General features: G+C 38.1%; 1 protein-coding gene across 1 annotated transcript in view; it reads left to right on the top strand.

Moving 5' to 3' along the window:
* CDHR5 (cadherin related family member 5) overlaps positions 1-1,792 on the top strand; it is a 75,570-nt gene extending 73,778 nt beyond the window's left edge. The window contains exons 12-13 of the mRNA XM_053689291.1: positions 749-915; positions 1,334-1,792. Coding sequence (XP_053545266.1) covers positions 749-915; positions 1,334-1,792 — 626 coding nt within the window. The remainder of the gene's footprint in view (positions 1-748; positions 916-1,333) is intronic.
* The last annotated feature ends 19,988 nt before the right edge of the window (positions 1,793-21,780 follow it).

Raw genomic sequence — 21,780 nt, 5'->3', positions numbered from 1 at the left:
AAAGGAAACAGGAACATTTAAAAGGACAGTCTACACCTTCGTCATCTTAAAGTCTCACCTCATATTAAGCTGCAAATAGCCTCCTGCACCCTTTCTATATCATGCAGCAGGAATGGTAAAAAAGTTATTTTAAAATTATTATTTTTTCTGGTCACTTCGAAATGGCTGCCAAGCTCCACCCACCAATGACATCAGGATCTGGGCAGCATCTAGGCACTCTGCTGAATAGCATTGACAGTCTGTTAAATCCAACTAGTGAGCTTTTTGTGATTGGATGCCATATGCAGCCCAGGTCATGATGTCATCAGTGGGTGGGGCTTGGCAGCCATTTCAAAGTGACCAGAAACAATATTAATTTTAAAATAACTTTTTTACCATTCCAGCTGCATGATATAGAAAAAGGTGCAGGAGGCTATTTGCAGATTAATCTAAGGTAAGATTTTAAGTTGACCAAGGTGTAGACTGTCCCTTTAATGTTATTCCCACTCAATCCTGTCCTATAATTTTATTAAATAACACAGAGTGGAGCTTTCTACACAGAAAAGTTATGATCTTGGGCTTTGGATTTTTTACCCAAAATCTTTGCTCTTTGCTGGTGAGTTCTATGAAGGGACATGGTGATTATGGTGCATTTGATCAATTTTCCTTGTCACCATATACTGTTGTTCTTGTGCCTTTGTATTATATCCACACTGTCTCTCCTTACCATATATGACTACTCTTTTTATATTGTTACCATGTTCTCTAGGTGTTGGTGGGCCACAGTCAAACAAGATTTACACCACTGGGGATATGGCTGCATTAGGGGCCTCCTTGGGAGCAGTTTTGGCTGTATGCTTAGCTGGCCTTGGATTCCTAATTTACAAGCTCCACGGAGATAGTATAAGACGACGTCTAGGAAAAAGTTTAAAAAATGTAAGTAACAATCCCTAGAAAAAACCTAGAACTGACAGTACAAGATTAGTTTAATAAGTGCAGGCAGACAGAAAGACAGACACAGGCTCCCCTCATTCTAATCAGAATTTCCATGCAAAGTTCCCTTAGATGGGTTTCAAGGATTTTTCATATTTCCAGTCCTTTACGAAAACGTATTAATTAAAAGCTTTTCAAATGCTTCATTGCACAGTGGGAAACCCCCTATACTGTCCTTGAGGACAATTCAACAGCTGGATTTTGTTTTGTTACACAACTATATATATATATATATATATATATATATATATATACAGACAGACAGACAGTCAGACAGATAGATAGATAGAGTTAACATCTCAATATTATGGATAAAAGATTATTGTTTGATAACTATTATCCTATGTTTATTTTCTCAAAGGATTCTGGAGGTTCAAATGATCGACTTCAACACCTCATTGATGATGAGTTGGGAGAGGACCGTAGTCAAGGCCCAAATACAGATTCTCCCAACAATGGGAACTATGATACGATCAATCCAATTAATGAAGAGCCACTAGGAAGTCCATCCTCTAGTTCAGGGGCAGCTGTAGCCAGTCTCCAGTCAACAGATCCTCCTCGTTCTGAGGCACCAGGAGACGCTCTTGACCCAGACGACAAAAAGGAAGTAAAGTCCATCCTTACAAAGGAGTTCAAGGGAGATGCAGGATATAAATCAGTGTGGTTCATGGAGAACTCAGAACCAGAAGTTGTACTTATTGAAGGAGCTGAGGAAGGCGAAGTAGATGATTTTGAAGACAATGGATATAATAATAGAGAAGATGATGATGATGAAGATGAAGATGATATTGGTGTTAACCCCAACTTTACAATGCTCTAACTTTATGAACTGTCTTAGTATCAGTGTGTATAAAACTTAAATGTAAAGTTTATTAAAGGAATAGTCTAGTCAAAATTAAACTTTCATAATTCAGATAGAAGGTGTCATTTTAAGCAACTTTCTAATTGACTCCTGTTATCAATTTTCTTTGTTCTCTTGGTATCTTTATTTGAAAGTAAGCTTAGGAGCTGGCCCATTTTTTGTTAAGCACCTGGGTAGTGCTTGCTGATTTGTGGTTACATATAGAAACCAATCAGCAAGCGTTACCCAGGCTCTGAACCAAAAATGGGCCAGTTTCTAAGTTAACATTCTTGCTTTTTCAAATAAAGATACCAAGAGAACAAAGATAAACTGATAATAGGAGTAAATTAGAAAGTTGCTTAAAATTGCATCCTCTATCTGAATCATGAAAGTTTCATTTTGACTAGACTATCTCTTTAATGAGGTAGTCAACATAGCCTATTATTATCACTTTATCAACATAAACCCTTCTTTTTTCTATGCAGTAGATTCTCATTCTATTGTGTTCAGGAAATGCTAAGCTAAATCATGTTGATGTAGGGCTTTGTAGGGTTAAAGATACACCTACAAATGACATGTTATGATCAATTACAAGTAAATATGGTTAATAAAATATTCATTGTTTTTAATCCCTTCAAATATAATTCTGTGCTTGATAACTGTATTATAGGCTGTTAAACTACTAGCTTAGATGGTCATTTCTTACAAGAATTGATCAGTTTGTAAGTAGGATTAAAGGGAAAATCTAATCACCCATAAAGGGCTAGATTACACCTAATTTGTAATACCAGAGCACATTTACGTGTGCTGGTATTACTAAGTTGAGAGCAAATATGCGCTCCACTTACAATCTAGCCCTAAATATTTGAATTTATACTTAGTGGGGAAAAAAAGCTTTCATTATTTATTTTGCTTGCGTAATTTAAAGGGAAATTAACCCCAAATGTTGTATTTTGTGATTCAGATAGAGCATGCCATTTTAAACAACTTTTCAATTTACTTTCATTATCTAATTTGCTTAGTTCTCTTGGAATTCTTTGTTCAAAAACATAACAAGGTAGGCTCAGGAGCTGAGAGGTAGCTGCCAATTGGTGGCTGCACATATCTGTCTCTTGTAATTGGCTTAACAATGTGTTCAGCTAGCTCCCAGTGGTGTATTTCTCCTCATTCAACAAAGCATAAAAACAATAGAAATAAGTTAGAAAGTTATTTAAAATGGTATGCTCTATCTGAATCATGAAAGAGAATGTGGAATCTGTGTCTTTAATCTTAAAATTGTAGTTTTCTACTCATCCCCCTAGAGCAGGGATGGGGAACCTTGGCCCTCCAGATGTTTCAGAACTACATTTCCCATGATACTCATGAACTGGACTTCAGAGTGCCTAAGCATCATGGGTAATGTCGTTCTGAAACATCAGGAGTGCTAAGGTTCCCCATCCTTGCCCTAAAGAGTCCATACATACTGTGGAAGCCAGAACCCTGACTCACCTACATGCTGCAAAGTGATTGGCTGAGTAGTCCAGGAGCATTTTTTCGGACCCTGACTTATGAGCACAGCCCATAAGATAAACACCTAAAAAGCTTTTTCAAAGAGTGTGTCATTAGACTGCAAAACAATGCCAATTTGTGCCAACAAAATGATAGTTTAAACACTTTTACATGTATAAAATACAAATACAGATACATAATTACTGAAATCTTCCTTTTCTTCAGGAACAGTTTTGTTTATAGATAGGATGTTATAGTAACTTCAATGTTGAAATGCTTTACAACCAGAAACCATGTAGCAAGAGCAAGCTAATTGGGCAGACACAGTCACCCTTTTCTCTCATAAAATGTTTTTTTTCTCCTCACACTTCCATCAAGGGCAAATGAGAAATGATGCTTCTTATCATCATGTCCCTTTGAGAACCAGTATTATGGGCTAGATTTATCAAAGCCATTCTCCTCTAATATCGTCCAAAATAACGCATACAAACGGATCCTCATATTTATCAAAGCACTTTGCGCCTATAATTGCGCAAATCTGAAAGAAACTTCTTCGCACTTCACTTGCATTCGCCTAGGCGCACGGGCGCGCTCCCTAGTGCACCAATATACATTAGTAATGGGCGTAATTTAACAGCCCGACCTACAAATACGCCCAGTTGCTTATTCATCATTGCTTTGCACCGATAATTCCGGCTGTAATTGCGTGTTGTATATTTCGCCATACAGACTCAGTCGAACACCATTATAATACATGCTTTTACATCTTGTGATGCAGTACTTTACACTTTCAACTAATTTTTCAAAAGTTCAGCGCAAAGAAGATACTGTTATTCCCAGTAATTTGCGCTTCCACAGGCGCATGGTACTAAAAGTTTTATATGTATATATCGATATATTGATATATTCATTTTTGTGTCAACTTATGGCACAAAGAGCACAGAAACATTGTGTAATATAAATATTAGCTAATTAGTTACCTAAAAAACGTTTTTTTAATAATCAAAACATGGCGGCGCAAATATTTATAGGGAGTAAATAGGGAGTAAATGCTGTTCCCAACAGGCGCAATTTATCATTACTACGCCCCAGCTCGCCTGCGCAAAGTTACGTCTATTTTTTTTATAAATTTAGGCGCACATGTGCGCCTCTCCGGAGGCGAGCTGGGGCGCAGTTACAGGCGAAGAACATACAGAGTTCGCCTAGCCTTTGATAAATCTAGCCCTATGTCTGCAGCCTCAATGGGTTCTGTTCCAATCCATGGACAACATTCCTGAGCAAAACAATTCAAAATACATTTCTCAGCCTTTTTCTAAGACATTTCAATATGTTTGAATTGACACTATATGAATCAGCAAAACCACTAGAATTAGTAAATTATATAACAAGAAAATCTAGTTAAACACATGAAAAATTACAAGAAAGTAGTGTACTGCAGGGCATTTCTCAAGGGTATTAACAATTCTTTACAGAATAAAATTATTTGGAGCCAAAGCAAAAGTTAAGTTAAACATTGCAGCTACTTCATTTAGTGTTGATGATGACTGTCTAATGCGTTTGAAAACAGATTTTTTTTCTTTTGCTTCCTTGTAGGTTTGTAGAAAACAATGTGAAAATGTCCCTTTGGAAACGCTGTAAAAAGCTAATTTCTTGTAGTTTTTCATGCGTTTGCCCTATCAGAATCTTCTAAAAAAACAATCGCCTAGATTACGAGTCTTGCGTTAGCCTTAAAAAGCAGCGTTGAGAGGTCCCAACGCTGCTTTTTCACGCCCGCTGGTATTACGAGTCTTGAAATGACAGGTGTACCACTCACTTTTTTGGCCAGACTCGAAAATACCGCAAATCCACTTACGTCAATTGCGTATCCTATTTTTTCAGTGGGATTTGCCTAACGCTGGTATTACGAGTCTTCCAAAAAGTGAGCTCCGGCGGTAGACCCTCTCCTGTCAAGCCTGGTACCGCATTTAAAAGTCAGTAGTTAAGAGTTTTATGGTCTAACGCCGTAGCATAAAACTCTTAACTAAAGTGCTAAAAAGTACACTAACACCCATAAACTACATATTAACCCCTAAACCAAGGCCCCCCCACATCGCAAACACTAAAATAAAATTTTTAACCCCTAATCTGCCGAACCGGACATCACCGCCAAATATTTTAACCGCTGCACTCCCGCCTCACAAACACTAGTTACATTTTATTAACCCCTAATTTGCCGTCCCTAACATTGCCAACACCTACTTGCATTTATTAACCCCTAATCTGCCACCCACAACGTCGCCGCCACTATAATAAAGTTATTAACCCCTAAAGCTAAGTCTAACCCTAACACCCCCCTAACAAATATAATTTAAATAAATCGAAATAAAATTACTACAATTAACTAAATTATTTCTATTTAAAACTAAATACTTACCTATAAAATAAACCCTAAGATAGCTACAATATAGCTAATAGTTACATTGTATCTAGCTTAGGATTTATTTTTATTTTACAGGCAACTTTGTATTTATTTTAACTAGGTAGAATAGTTATTAAATAGTTATTAACTATTTAATAGCTACCTAGTTAAAATAAAGACAAATTTACCTGTAAAATAAAACCTAACCAAAGTTACAATTACACCTAACACTACACTATAATTAAATTAATTAAATCAATTAACTACAATTAAATATAATTAAATAAAATTATCTAAAGTACGAAAAAAACAACACTAAATTACAGAAAATAATAAAATAATTACAAGTTTTTTAAACTAATAAACCTAATCTAATCCCCCTAATAAAATAAAAAAGCCCTCCAAAATAATAAAAAGCCCTACCCTACACTAAATTACAAATAGCCCTTAAAAGGGCTTTTTGCGGGGCATTGGCCCAAAGTAATCAGCTCTTTTACCTGGAAAAAAAAGTACAATACCCCTCCCCCAACATTAAAACCCACCACCCACACACCCAGCCCTACTCTAAAACCCACCCAATCCCCCCTTAATAAAACCTAACATTAACCCCTTGAAGATCACCCTACCTTGAGAAGTCTTCACCCAACCGGTTGCTCAAGTCCTCAACGAAGCCGGGCGAAGTAGTGCTTCAGACGGGAAGAAGTCTTCATCAAAGCCGGGAAGAAGAGGTCCTCCAGATGAAGATAGAAGATGCTGTCTGGATGAAGACTTCTGCCCGTCTGGAGGACCTCTTCTTCCTGGCTTGGATAAAGACTTCTGCCCGTCTGGAGGACCACTTCGCCCGGCTTCATTGAGGACTTTGGCCCGGTTGGGTGAAGACTTCTCAAGGTCGGGTGATCTTCAAGGGGTTAGTGTTAGGTTTTATTAAGGGGGTATTGGGTGGGTTTTAGAGTAGGGTTGGGTGTGTGGATGGTGGGTTTTAATGTTGGGGGGGTATTGTACTTTTTTTTACAGGTAAAAGAGCTGATTACTTTGGGGCAATGCCCCGCAAAAAGCCCTTTTAAGGGCTATTTGTAATTTAGTATAGGGTAGGGCTTTTTATTATTTTGGGGGTCTTTTTTATTTTATTACCGGGATTAGATTAGGAGTAATTTGTTTAAAAAACTTGTAATTATTTTATTATTTTCTGTAATTTAGTGTTTTTTTTTCCATACTTTAGATAATTTTATTTAATTGTATTTGATTGTAGTTAATTGATTTAATTAATTTAATTATAGTGTAGTGTTAGGTGTAATTGTAACTTAGGTTAGGTTTTATTTTACAGGTAAATTTGTCTTTATTTTAACTAGGTAGCTATTAAATAGTTAATAACTATTTAATAACTATTCTACCTAGTTAAAATAAATACAAACTTGCCTGTAAAATAAACATAAATCCTAAAATAGCTACAATTTAACTATTACTTATATTGTAGCTATCTTAGGGTTTATTTTATAGGCAAGTATTTAGTTTTAAATAGGAATAATTTAGTTAATTGTAGTAATTTTATTTTGATTTATTTAAATTATATTTAAAGGGACACTGAGCCCAAATTTTTTCTTTCATGATTCAGATAGAGCATGCAATTTTAAGCCACTTTCTAATTTATTCCTATTATCAATTTTTCTTCGTTCTCTTGCTATCTTTATTTTAAAAAGAAGACATCTAAGCTTTTTTTTTATTCAGAACTCTGGACAGCACTTTTTTTATTGGTGGATGAGTTTATCCACCAATCAGCAAGAACAACCCAGGTTGATCACCAAAAATGGGCCGGCATCTAAACTTACTTTCTTGCATTTCAAATAAAGATACCAAGAGAATGAAGAAAATTTGATAATAGGAGTAAATTAGAAAAAAGTTGCTTAAAATGTAATGCTCTATCTGAATCACGAAATAATTTTTTTGGGTACAGTGTCCCTTTAAGTTAGGGGGTGTTAAGGTTAGACTTAGGTTTAGGGGTTAATATGTTTATTATAGTGGCAGCGACGTTGGGGCGGCAGATTAGGGGTTAATAAATGTAGGTAGGTGTCGGCGATGTTGGGGGCAGCAGATTAGGGGGTCATAACTATAATGTAGGTGGCGGCGGTGTCCGGAGCCGCAGATTAGGGGTTAATAAAATAATGTAGGTGGCGGCGATGTCGGGGCAGCAGATTAGGGGTTAATAAGTGTAAAATTAGGGGTGTTTAGACTCGGGATTCATGTTAGGGTGTTAGGTGTAGACATAACATTTATTTCCCCATAGGAATCAATGGGGCTGCGTTAGGAACTTTACGCTGCTTTTTTGCAGGTGTTAGATTTTTTTTCAGCCGGCTCTGCCCCATTGATTCCTATGGGGAAATTGTGCACAAGCACGTTTTGCCAGCTCACCGCTACCGTAAGCAGCGCTGGTATTGAGGTGAGATGTGGAGCAAAATTTTGCTCTCCGCTCACTTTTCTGTGGCTAATGCCGGGTTTGTAAGAACCCGTAATACCAGCGTTGTTTGTAGGTCAGCGGTGAGCATAAAATGCTTGTTAGGACCGCACAGCCTTACCGACAAAACTCGTAATCTAGTCGAATAACTTTTGAGAAATTAGCAAATTAAAACATTCCTTCTAAATAGAGTTAAAAAAAGTTATGAAAAGTTTGAACACATTGTTAATAATTTGTATATTTATACTGTAACAATAAGAGTTTATAAAAATAAATCAGATATATTTAAACACAAAAGTGGACATATAATTATTTATTATAGTATACAGCTGACAAAGCCTTTTTTTTTTTAGGAAAAGAAATTGTCTCCAGTCTTGTTAAAAAGGGACTTTTTGCATATCAGGATCCAAACAAAAAGAACAATGTTTCGGGCCTACGATCAGCCCTTAGTCATGTTTGCATATAGACAATTTTGCCTTTTATACCCTAGATTGATAAAAAAAAATCTACTTCCTCTGGCCCAACATTGCGATTATGTGAACATAATAAAATATATTGCATCTATTGAATAATCATTAAAATGTGTTTGTATAAAAACTATTCTATAAAATGTATTCAATACAAATCTTATCTATTTCAATATGATTACCCTAAACAGTTTTTAAATTATTCATAGAAATAAAGTCCAGTCAAAATCTTTCTTAAGCCCTTTAGGGATTAAAGGGACATTATACACTCATTTTTTCTTTGCATAAATGTTTTGTAGATGATCTATTTATATAGCCCATAAAGTTTTTTTTTTTTTAATAAATGTATAGTTTTGCTTATTTTTAAATAACATTGCTCTGATTTTCAGACTCCTAACCAAGCCCCAAAGTTTTATGTGAATACCGTCAGCTACCTTCTCCAGCTTGCTCCTGTTTGTGTAAAGGGTCTTTTCATATGTAAAAGAAGGGGGAGGGGGAGAGTGTCTTATTTCCCACTTGCAGCGGGCTTTCCAGATACCTTTTCAACAGAGCCAAACTGACAGCTTCTAAGTAAGTTTTTAAACAGTTTTATACTGGATTTTTATATCAGTATCTCTGCATCTTATTCTTTATAGTAGTGTCTATTACATGCAGTTATATGAAAATGAGTGTATACTGTCCCTTTAATGTCTCAAGTTTATATATCCAACACATCTCTTACATCTTCAAAATATGCTCCCTGTCAAAACCCCTTCTTGAGCAACACACATTTTCAATCATTTCAAATCTTAATTGACTAATGTTGTGCCCATCCTTTAAAAAATGAGAGGAGACAGGGCATCCTTATTACCACATCTTATATTGGACACATGTTCTGTGATTCTTTCTCTAGCTTCCCCAGAGGTTTCTCCAATATAAACCAGGCTACATGGACATTTTATGAGGTATATTATATAGATGGATCTACATGATAGAAAAAAATGCTGTGCCCTTTCTAGGATAATACAAATATTTACCATATACCATGTAATTAAAGTTACTACATCCAAGACATGGGTAACAGGCTGTTCTCGATCCTCATATTGTCCTCTGTATATTAATCATATTACTACCAATATCAGCTTGCATCAACTTATCCCTTAAATAACTATTTATTTTGTAGGCAGGCAATGGGGTATTGTCTAAATGATTCCACTGAAGGATCTAGCTCACTAAGTATATGCCAATGTTCTAATATTAATATTATTATTTTCATAAATCTATTACTGAATGTATTATACATTGTAACAAAAAAGTAAATTTATGCTTACCTGATAAATTAATTTCTTCTATGATACGACAAGTCCACGGATTCATCCTTTACTTGTAGGATATTATCCTCCTGCTGACAGGAAGTGACAAAGAGCACCACAGCAGAGCTGTCTATATAGCTCCTCCCTTAACTCCACCCCCCAGTCATTCGACCGAAGGTACAGGAAGAAAAAGAAGAAACTAAAAGGTGCAGAGGTGACTGAAGTTTTAAATCAAAAAAATATAATCTGTCTTAAATTGACAGGGCGGGCCATGGACTCGTCGTATCATAGAAGAAATTAATTTATCAGGTAATCATAAATTTACATTTCTTCTATAAGATACGACGAGTCCACGGATTCATCCTTTACTTGTGGGATACAATACCAAAGCTACAGGACACAGATGAATGGGAGGGACAAGACAGATGGCTAAACAGAAGGCACCACTGCTTGAAGAACTTTTCTCCCAAAAATAGCCTCTGAAGAAGCAAAAGTATCAAATTAGTAAAATTTGGAAAAGGTATGAAGCGAAGACCAAGTCGCAGCCTTACAAATCTGTTCAACAGAAGCATCATTTTTAAAAGCCCATGTGGAAGCCACCGCTCTAGTAGAGTGAGCTGTAATTCTGTCAGGAGGCTGCTGTCCAGCAGTCTCGTATGCCAAACGGATGATGCTTTTCAGCCAAAAAGAAAGAGAGGTAGCCGTAGCTTTTTGACCTCTATGTTTTCCAGAATAGACAACAAACAGAGAAGATGTTTGACGGAAATCTTTGGTGCTTGCAAGCAGTGGCATCACTACAGGGGGGCTAGGGGGGGCATTCGCCCCCCCACAAAAATGGCTTGCCCCCCCCCCCACAACTACAAGCCCCGGCACTTTTATAATTCTGGAGGACCAGGAGGGACTGGGATGAGTGAGAGTCAGGAGTATATGTGTGAGAGACAAAGTATTTATTTTTAAATTGTGTTTATTTTGTGTATATGATACTTACTGTTCAATTTTTATTTTGAGTCATTTGATTTGCTGAGACACGTGACTCACTGAGAGATATGATGATGAGGCTAAGCGGCAGCCAAAGTGTAAAGGCAGCGCGCCTCCTAGTGAAGTCCCTGACCGACCGGCTTCAATTTAAATTATTCATATTTGTAAGTAGTCAAGTCCCGCACACCACAGCACAGCATGTGCCTCATGCCAGCTCAACACGCGGCAGCACCTCCATGGACGGGCCGCGGGTGGCACTGACTCACTCCAATATTACCCCATGTAATGGCATTGGCATGTATTATGCTGTGCTGGCGTTATTTGCTCCTCCAGATCAGCTCCAGTGGTCACGTTCCTTCACAGCAGAAGGAACATGATCGGAGACTCTGGAGAGGAAGAGGGAGGAGCAAGCCAGCAGCAGGTGATGTGTGTGACTGTGTAGATTCTGCAGAAGCGCGGGGGAAGGAGCTGGGCTGGCACTGTGCTGTCTCTGACTGACTGTCTTCAACTACAGTGTCTGGCAGTGGCACAGAAAGACCGGTCCGTGATAGAGAAGAGAAAATCATCATCTGATTCTGGGGTAAGAGAAAATACATGATGATGATTCACTGTTTTAGATAGAGTGACTGCAGGGGCGGACCTATTGGGGGTGAGTTGTTATATTCCAGGATTCCCTCTCCTTTAGTTCTTAATTAGGTCACCATATGCTTGCTATGTTATTAACACCTGCCTGTCTCTCATGCTCCCCTGTCTGCAGCTTCTCAGCACTGTGTAACTAACTCCACTCGCTACTTTAAACTAGTAGCTGAGCCTGGCTTGCCCTGTGCAGTGCACTATACAGTGACTCACTGACTGCATCTCATATTCAACACCCGGTCACAGAGTAAGGCAGTTCTCAGGCGGGAGACTTGAATCAATCAGAGAAGCAGCTGAGCTTGTGCAGTCCGGGCATGTTCAGTACATTCAGAGAAGTAAGCTAGTGAAAAGATGCCGATCGCTGCCTTTGACAAATGATAAACAGCCCCTGCCCCTGACAGTAATGATGGCCTCTCACAGGTCTTTTGAAAATGAGCCCTAACATTCCTGAGTGCAGCCATAAAACTAATGGCCAGGACAGGGCAAGGGGAGTGTGTTGTTTTTTATCTCCCTGTGTTAACTAGTTTGCTGCCAGAAGAAATTAGCTACTGACTCATATCAAAAGATTAGATGGGGATGACTGAGGTATTAATTTCATTATTTCCTAAAATGGTTGGTTTAACACCTTGTGGCAGACATGGTTAATGAACATGATTGGTATCAATTATCACATCAATACTGGTTACCATAATCTAAATGCCATTGGTAACTATTTTACTATGAAAGCAGGCATTGCTTAGTCTGCTTGCTTCCAATGGGGCTGGAACATATTTTTAAACACTAGCTCTATTTAAAGATTAAATATGTTAAACTAAGCAGACTGGGCAGAGGCACCTTAACCAATATATATATACTGTGTGTGTGTGTGTATGTGTATGTGTATGTGTGTGTGTATATGTGTGTGTATATGTGTGTGTGTATGTATGTATGTGTATATATATATATATATATATATATATATATATATATATATATAGTATATGCACCAGTGTCCTCTATTCATTAGGACCACTGGTAGGTACCCAGTTTGTTTGATACTGATGCTAGAAATGCAATGAAAGCTGGTGTACTACATCCCACACAAGTACAGTTTTAAGTATACTTAATGGCCAAATCACCTGAGCCAGATATATAACTTCTGTTTTGTGTTTAAGTATATGTGCATGTGTGTGAAAGAGTGCATTTGTGTGCATAAGACTATGAGTGCATGTGTGAGCACAAACCTGTGTGAGAGTGCACACGTGCATAAGCATGTGTGTGTGCATAAGCATGTGTGTATGAGTGTGCTTGTGAGAATTTGTGTGTGTCCATGTTATTGTGTATGTTTGTACATGTGTGTGTGTGACCATGTAAAAAGGTAAGTATATTAAACATGTTTGTTGCATGTTGGAAGCACTGGGTGAGTTTTCACACCAGGGTTAAATTTGGGAGGAACCTAGGTGCCCCATTGAATCAAAATGTCACCAGCCACCACTGCGTAGAACTGAAGTGATTAAAGGATAGGAAGTGAGGGAGCCATAATATTTTTTTTCTTTTTGTGTGTGTATGTGTATGTAACTGTGTGTGTATGTATAATGTGTGTTTAGCTGTGTATGTGTGTAACTGTGTATGTATGTATGTGTATGTAAGTATATATGTGTAATGTGTGTTTGTGTGTGTGTGTGTGTAACTGTGTATGTATGTGTGTGTATTTATGTATGTGTGTGTATGTATGATGTGTGTGCAACTGTGTGTGTGCAACTGTGTGTATGTATGTATAATGTGTGTGCTTGTGTATGTATATATAATGTATGTGTTTGTGTGTGTGTGTATGTGTTTATGTGTATATGCATGCGTGTGTGTGTGTGTGTGTATGTGTTATTTGCAGTGGTATTATTTTGTGGTGAAAATTATTAGTGCCCCCCAGTTTTGACTGTGGTATCTTATGTGCCCCCCCTATCTATTGTTCCTAGAGTCGCCACTGCTTGCAAGTAAAACTTCAAAGCACGAACCACGTCCAAGTTGTGCAACAGACGCTCCTTCTTAGAGGAAGGATTAGGACACAGGGAAGGAACAACAATTTCCTGATTACTATTCTTATTAGTAACAACCTTAGGAAGAAATCCAGGTTTGGTACGCAAAACCACCTTATCAGAATGAAAAACAAGATAAGGCGAGTCGCATAGCAACTAAAAACAGAACTTTCCAAGATAGAAGCTTAATATCTATGGAATGCATAGGTTCAAACGGAACCCCTTGAAGAACTTTAAGAACTAAATTCAAACTCCATGGCGGAGCAACAGGTTTGAACACAGGCTTGATTCTAACTAAAGCTTGACAAAACGACTGAACGTCTGGAACATCTGCCAGACGCTTGTGCAGTAAAATTGATAAAGCAGAGATCTGTCCCTTTAGGGAACTAGCTGATAATCCCTTCTCCAATCCTTCTTGGAGAAAGGACAAAATCCTAGGAATCCTGATCTTACTCCATGAGTAGCCTTTGGATTCACACCAATAAAGATATTTATGCCATATCTTATGATTTTCCTAGTTACAGGCTTTCGAGCCTGAATCTAGGTATCTATGACCGACTCAGAGAATCCCCGCTTGGATAAAATCAAGCGTTCAATCTCCAGGCAGTAAGCCGCAGAGAAACTAGATTTGGATGCTGGAACAGACCTTGAATGACAAGGTCCTGTCTGAGCGTCTGTGTCCATGGTGGTAGAGATGACATGTCCACCAGGTCTGCATACCAAGTCCTGCGTGGCCACGCAGGTGCTATCAAAATCACTGAAGCTCTCTCCTGTTTGATTCTGGCATTCAGACGAGGAAGGAGAGGAAATGGTGGAAACACATAAACCAGGTTGAACTACCAAGGTACTGCTAGAGCATATATCAGTAATGCTTGAGGATCCCTTGATCTGGACCCGTAACAAGGAAGTTTGGCATTCTGACGAGATGCCATCAGATCCAATTCTGGTGTGCCCCATTGACGAATCAATTGTTTAAACACCTCCGGATGGAGATCCCACTCCCCCGGATGAAAAGTCTGACGACAGAAAATCCGCTTCCCAGTTCTCCACTCCTGGGATATAGATTGCTGATAGATGGCAAGAGTGAGTCTCTGCCCATCGAATTATTTTGGAAACCTCTATCATCCCTAGAGAACTCTTTGTTCCCCGCTGATGATTGATATATACCACAGTCGTTATATTGTCCGACTGGAATCTTATGAATCTGGCCCAAGCCAACTGAGGCCACGCCTAAAGCGCGTTGAATATCACTCTCAGTTCTAGAATATTTATCGGGAGGAGAGCCTCCTCCTGAGTCTACACACTGTGCTTTCAGGGAATTCCAGACTGCACCCCAGCCCAGTAGGCTGGCGTCCGTCATCACTATGACCCATGCTGGCCTGCGGAAACACATTCCCTGGGACAGATGATCCTGTGACAACCACCAAAGAAGAGAGTCTCTGGTCCCTTGATCCAGATCCTCAAAAAACGTTATCAGAACTCCCAGTTAAATAAACGTTTGCCCACAAACATTCAAACTCAGTGTCAACCATTTTTTCTTAGCCCCTATATGCAAGCTTAGTAATACCCCTCTTCTGTTAGGATTACTGCTTACCCTTTCCCTCATGGGGATACTGTCAGCCAATTCTGAAATACCACAGTCTCTCCAGAAAAAAATGTCTGAACATACCTCACTGCTATATAGCATGAAAAACGTTCCTCACACTGAAGTTTCTTAAGTACTCCTCAGCCATTCTGTGGGAACTGCTCTGGATCTTAGTGACAAATGCTAAGATCATCAGACTCCATGCAGAAGTCTTTATCCATCTGCTGCCTGAGAGAAAATAGTACACAACGGTACCATTTAAAATAAAAAACTCTTTCACTTTACCCTTCCTAGTACTTAGAGTAGGCAAAGAGAATGACTGGGGGGTGGAGTTAAGGGATTAGCTATATAGACATCTCTGCTGTGGTGCTCTTTGCCACGTCCTGTTAGCAGGAGGATAATATCCCACAAGTAAAGGATGAATCCGTGGACTCGTCATATCTTCTAGAAGAAAACAGCCGATCCAGTCTCTTATTTTGTCTTTTTAATTCCAATTTCCTTTCTTGTTCTATATATGTCTGCATATTCACCAGTTTCTGTGGATAACCCCAGATTTTAAATGTATACACCATTTCTTCTAGTCTTTCCTCACATGTTTTCATATTAATATTCTCTTGACATGTATGAATTGGCTTTTTGGTAAGGCCTTAAATACATTTGGTGGATGAAAATGATTATATTCAAGTAGACTGTTTTTATCTGTCGCCTTTACATATAAATCCGTTTACGTACACCTTTTTTTCTATATATTAATATGTCCAAACAATTGACAGACTGTTCTCTCATTGTTTATGTAACTATCAGACCCATTAGAGAATTATTTAAATCTGGGACAAAATCCATGAGGCTGCCAATGTTACCCAGCCACATGCCAAAGAAATCATATATATATCTCTACCAGCAGGTGCCATGGAGATTGAACAGTCTATGGGTATACACGAAGTGTTGCTCAAAGCTGTTCATGAAGATATTGGTGTATGTCGGGGTGACAATGGAGTCCATGGCTGTTACTTGTTTTTGTAAATAAAAGATATCTGCAAAAAGAAAATATTTACGATGCAAGTTAATACTAAGTCCAGCAAAAATTGTATTTCATCCTTTGAGAAATTACCCTTGTTTCCAATACATTTTCTACAGCCACAATCCCACTACTGTGTTTGATTGATCTATATATCAACTGGAAACATTCATGGTGAATACATTTCCAAAAATCTTAATGTATTAAAAAAAAAAATTAGTTCTTTTTTGAATTATGAAGTTTGAAACATATTGGTGAAAAATTTATTTTATTCACCATGGATGTTTCCAGTTTATAGGTAAAGAATCACAGTCCAGTAGGCCACTGCACGCCAACCTAGGTCACCACAGAGACCCAAAAGTAACCAAATATTTTTGCAGAAATGGAAGGCAGCGAAGGAGTGGAGTTCAATTATTTATTGAGCACAGCAAACAAGCAACGTCTCGGGAGTCAACCTCCCTTAATCATGCAATATATTGCATGATTAAGGGAGGTTGACTCCCGAAACGTTGCTTGTTTGCTGTGCTCAATAAATAATTGAACTCCACTCCTTTGCTGCCTTCCATTTCTGCAAAAATATTTTTTTCCAGTTTATATACATCAATCAAACATAGTAGTGAGATTTTGACTGTAGAAAAAGTATTGAAGTCAGAGGGTACTGTTGAGGGACACAGATCCATAGAGGGGAAGATGATGGGATATGATTCTGAGACGGGTTCTGAAGAGAATGCTATGTGGCAAGGAAGATGGACATGAATGAGGCCATGAGGGAGGCTGCTATTACTGCTGAGGTTAAGAAGGAAGACAGGAGGGGAGGAAAGACTGCATCTGTAAAGGAGGGAGGCAGAGGAAGGCTGTACTTGGTAACTGGGTTGGTCAGGTAGTAAGGGGGAAGGGGAGGCCCTACAAAATGTATCCAAAACAGCAAAATATTTCCTAAGCCAAGGTAACCTCAAAATAGAGGGAAAATTTGGAGATCTGAAAACATCAAATTTGATTTTTTTTATTTTTCACATAAACCTTTCCAATACAGATTTCAAGGGTGTACATCTCAAATAAAATAGGAACAGATCTAATGAGACTTTCATCTACCACAAACACCATGGTTGGATCTTCATTTGCCTCCAGAGGTAAAAACAACTGCTGAGCAAGCAAAGAATCTAGAAAACAACCACTAGCACCAGAATCAATTACACCCGAGAGTTCAACCTGTCTTTCAGCCCAACTTAAAACAATAGGAAAATATAAATGTTTTACTGCTGCAGAAGAAGTAGTACTAAAGAAAATACAAGAGATTTTATTCTTTTGATGGGGTGTCCTTTTCATCAAATTAGGACAACTCTTAACCATATATACGGCACAACCACAATATAAACAAAGTTTAGACAGGAAACGGAGTTGCCATTCTTCTAGGGATGACATCCTTTTATTAACCCTATTTTCATAGGTTCAACTTTTGATTCAAAAAGCTCCATAGAAAATGTAGCCTCAGTCTTAGGTTCACTAGAAACAGAAAAACCCTCAAGAGAGGTTTCCTTTAAAAACTCCCTTCTCTCTTTTCACTAAATCTGCTATCAATTTTGATAACTGGTTTTATCAAAACCGTCAGAGAACCAGGAATACTAATATGGGCTAATTCATCTTTAAGTTCTTGATACTGTCCATTTCTAAATTGATTTGCTAATGCAGCCTCCCTCATTCCACCCCATATCACTTGATAACAAACAAAATCTAGCAATGTAGTCTTCCACATGATTTTTTCCCTGAGTAAGAAATTTAAAAGAATGTTGTGCATTAGCAACAGAAAATGAATCATCATAAACAAGCTTCATTGCTTCCACAAAATAATTCCATGTATCAAGTGATTTATCTCCAACAAATAACACATTATGAACCACTTTAAGGGGTTAATTTGATAACAAAGAAATAGCATTTCTAAATTTCACAAAATCTGAACAAAAAGTTTTGGGTTTTAAAGAAAACATTACCTTACAGGTCATAATAAAGGTTCTAAAATAATGTCCTTTAAATTGTTAAGGTTGATTCGTGGTGTTTGTCGTGGTGTGAGGTAGAGGAGTAGTTGCTTGCTTACGGAAATCGGGGCTATGATTAAAATACTGAAAAAATGTAGACTAATTAGTTTGTATATCTTGCAAAGATTTACCAAGAGAGGCTACTTGCACAGTATGGGACTTATTAGTCTAGGCCAACTATGTGGATTCCATTGTTAAGCTTTTGTATTATATAACAAACAGTACCATGTTTGCATGTCTGAACCCACGTCTTCTCCAGCTGCAGGTGGTATACTGTTGTCCCAAAATAGAACAAGTTGGAATAAATTACTGAGAGGCCCATCTCACTACAAACCTTTACTGGGACACTGCAAATTAAATGGAGTAACCAAGCAGGAGCTAGGGGCAAGAGAGCAATAAGATTAAACTTGGTTGCTGAACTCTCTCTAGTACTTTAATCAGCACCTACAAGCAAAAGAACATATAGGTTCTAGAATGTAACTGCAAATTCATTATTCTAAATAATAAAGTCTCACTATCCAGACAAAGACAAACTTGCATAGGTGACTTTAATGCAGATTTCTCAAGAGCAAAGACATCCAAGGATAATAGTCACTGGAGTTTAAGTTAACAGCAGCAATTCTAAAAAAAAAAAAGGGTATAGTCAAATACAAAAACTAACAAAGTCACTATGCTATGTAAGGGAGTAAGGGACAGTCCGGGTAAAAGAGGCGCCCTTCTTTTTTGTGTGTCCCCACAGAATTGTTTAAGCCTCAACGGGAAAAGCAGCACAAAATCATTTAACAAATTCAGAGCGCAAAAACAAGCTAAAGTCAAATACCAAGTCAGTCCAAACAAAGGGTTAATACAGAAGCGTAGTCAAGGAAAGCAAAAGTCAAACCAGTATATCCAAACAACAAACTTCCAGAGTAAGAGGTCAGAAACTCAGTACACAAGCACCTTCATGCTGCAAACAGAAAGGTAATATAGACTACTACAGGGAGTGCAGAATTATTAGGCAAGTTGTATTTTTGAGGATTCATTTTATTATTGAACAACAACCATGTTCTCAATGAACCCAAAAAACTCATTAATATCAAAGCTGAATAGTTTTGGAAGTAGTTTTTAGTTTGTTTTTAGTTATAGCTATTTTAGGGGGATATCTGTGTGTGCAGGTGACTATTACTGTGCATAATTATTAGGCAACTTAACAAAAAACAAATATATACCCATTTCAATTATTTATTTTTACCAGTGAAACCAATATAGCATCTCAAAATTCACAAATATACATTTCTGACATTCAAAAACAAAACAAAAACAAATCAGTGACCAATATAGCCACCTTTCTTTGCAAGGACACTCAAAAGCCTGCCATCGATGGATTCTGTCAGTGTTTTGATCTGTTCACCATCAACATTGCGTGCAGCAGCAACCACAGCCTCCCAGACACTGTTCAGAGAGGTGTACTGTTTTCCCTCCTTGTAAATCTCACATTTGATGATGGACCACAGGTTCTCAATGGGGTTCAGATCAGGTGAACAAGGAGGCCATGTCATTAGATTTTCTTCTTTTATACCCTTTCTTGCCAGCCACGCTGTGGAGTACTTGGACGCATGTGATGGAGCATTGTCCTGCATGAAAATCATGTTTTTCTTGAAGGATGCAGACTTCTTCCTGTACTACTGCTTGAAGAAGGTGTCTTCCAGAAACTGGCAGTAGGACTGGGAGTTGAGCTTGACTCCATCCTCAACCCGAAAAGGCCCCACAAGCTCATCTTTGATGATACCAGCCCAAACCAGTACTCCACCTCCACCTTGCTGGCGTCTGAGTCGGACTGGAGCTCTCTGCCCTTTACCAATCCAGCCAAGGGCCCATCCATCTGGCCCATCAAGACTCACTCTCATTTCATCAGTCCAAAAAACCTTAGAAAAATCAGTCTTGAGATATTTCTTGGCCCAGTCTTGACGTTTCAGCTTGTGTGTCTTGTTCAGTGGTGGTCGTCTTTCAGCCTTTCTTACCTTGGCCATGTCTCTGAGTATTGCACACCTTGTGCTTTTGGGCACTCCAGTGATGTTGCAGCTCTGAAATATGGCCAAACTGGTGGCAAGTGGCATCTTGGCAGCTGCACGCTTGACTTTTCTCAGTTCATGGGCAGTTATTTTGCGCCTTGGTTTTTCCACACGCTTCTTGCGACCCTGTTGACTATTTTTAATGAAACGCTTGATTGTTCGATGATCAGGCTTCAGAAGCTTTGCAATTTTAAGAGTGCTGCATCCCTCTGCAAGATATCTCACTATTTTTGACTTTTCTGAGCCTGTAAAGTCCTTCATTTGACCCATTTTGCCAAAGGAAAGGAAGTTGCCTAATAATTAGACCAGGGTGTTGATGTCATTAGACCACACCCCTTCTCATTACAGAGATGCACATCACCTAATATGCTTAATTGGTAGTAGGCTTTCGAGCCTATACAGCTTGTAGTAAGACAACATGCATAAAGAGGATGATGTGGTCAAAATACTCATTTGCCTAATAATTCTGCACTCCCTGTACAATTAAGGCCTAATCGATCTTCTAGGCCAGAAATAATTTAGACAGAATCCTGTTATGATAAGTTTAGTGACAGCCCCTACTGTAGTGTCATTATCAGATTGACAGCAGGGGGTGGCAGTGGGGGCAGGGTAATGCTGCCTGCTACCCGCAATCACAGGCAGACAGATTAACTAATTGGTAACCTGTATGTCTACACATTAATAAATGGAGCCCTGCATGTGAGGATGAGGAGAAGACTGTGCAATGTAGAGGGAGAATTTGAGGAGAGGGCTTGGTGTGATAAAAAGTGTGTGTGTGGGGGGTAGAGAATGAATAGGGGCTGTTGTGTGCTAATTAGGAGGTATGTGAGGGAGCAGGAATATAGAGGGTACAATATATATATATATATATATATATATATATATATATATATATATATATATGTGTGTGTGTGTGTTTCTCTGTAGGAGTTTGGTTTTTGGTAGTTTATGTGGAGAATTTCCTTGTATAACACTAATGTGAAAACTAAATCCTAATATTAAAGGGACATGAAACCCAAAAAATGTATTTCATGATTCAGACAGAGGATACAATTTTTCACAACTTTCTAATTTACCTCTATTATTTAATTTGCTTTGTTCTGATGGTATACTTTGTTGAAGGAGCAGCAATGCACTACTGGTTTCTAACTGAACAGATGGGTGAGCTGCTCCTGAGCTTTCCTAGATAAACCTTTCAGCTAAGGATAACAAGAGAAGGAAGCAAATTAAATATTAAAAGTAAATTGGAAAGTTGTTTAAAATTATATTCTCTATCTGAATCATGAATTAAGCTTTTTGGGTTTCATGTTCCTTTAAATTAACATACATCAGTGTAATTCTCACAATTACCACCAGGTGGCAGTATAGCAGTTTAGTTATGGTTCATCATAACAATAACCATGTACTTCTGTATTTCAGTACAGCTCATTTTACATAAAATACATAACATGTTCATAGCATTATTTCACAAGCTCACTTACTTTTAAGAATCTGTTAGAAAGCATTTCATTGCTATGTAATGGATTTTTTCTATGGGCAGAATGTTTAATCACTTCCATG

Source organism: Bombina bombina, chromosome 7, assembly GCF_027579735.1.
Source record: "Bombina bombina isolate aBomBom1 chromosome 7, aBomBom1.pri, whole genome shotgun sequence".
NCBI lineage: Eukaryota > Metazoa > Chordata > Amphibia > Anura > Bombinatoridae > Bombina > Bombina bombina.
Note: the sequence above shows the minus strand (reverse complement) of the source record. Positions and strands in the feature narration are given on the sequence as shown.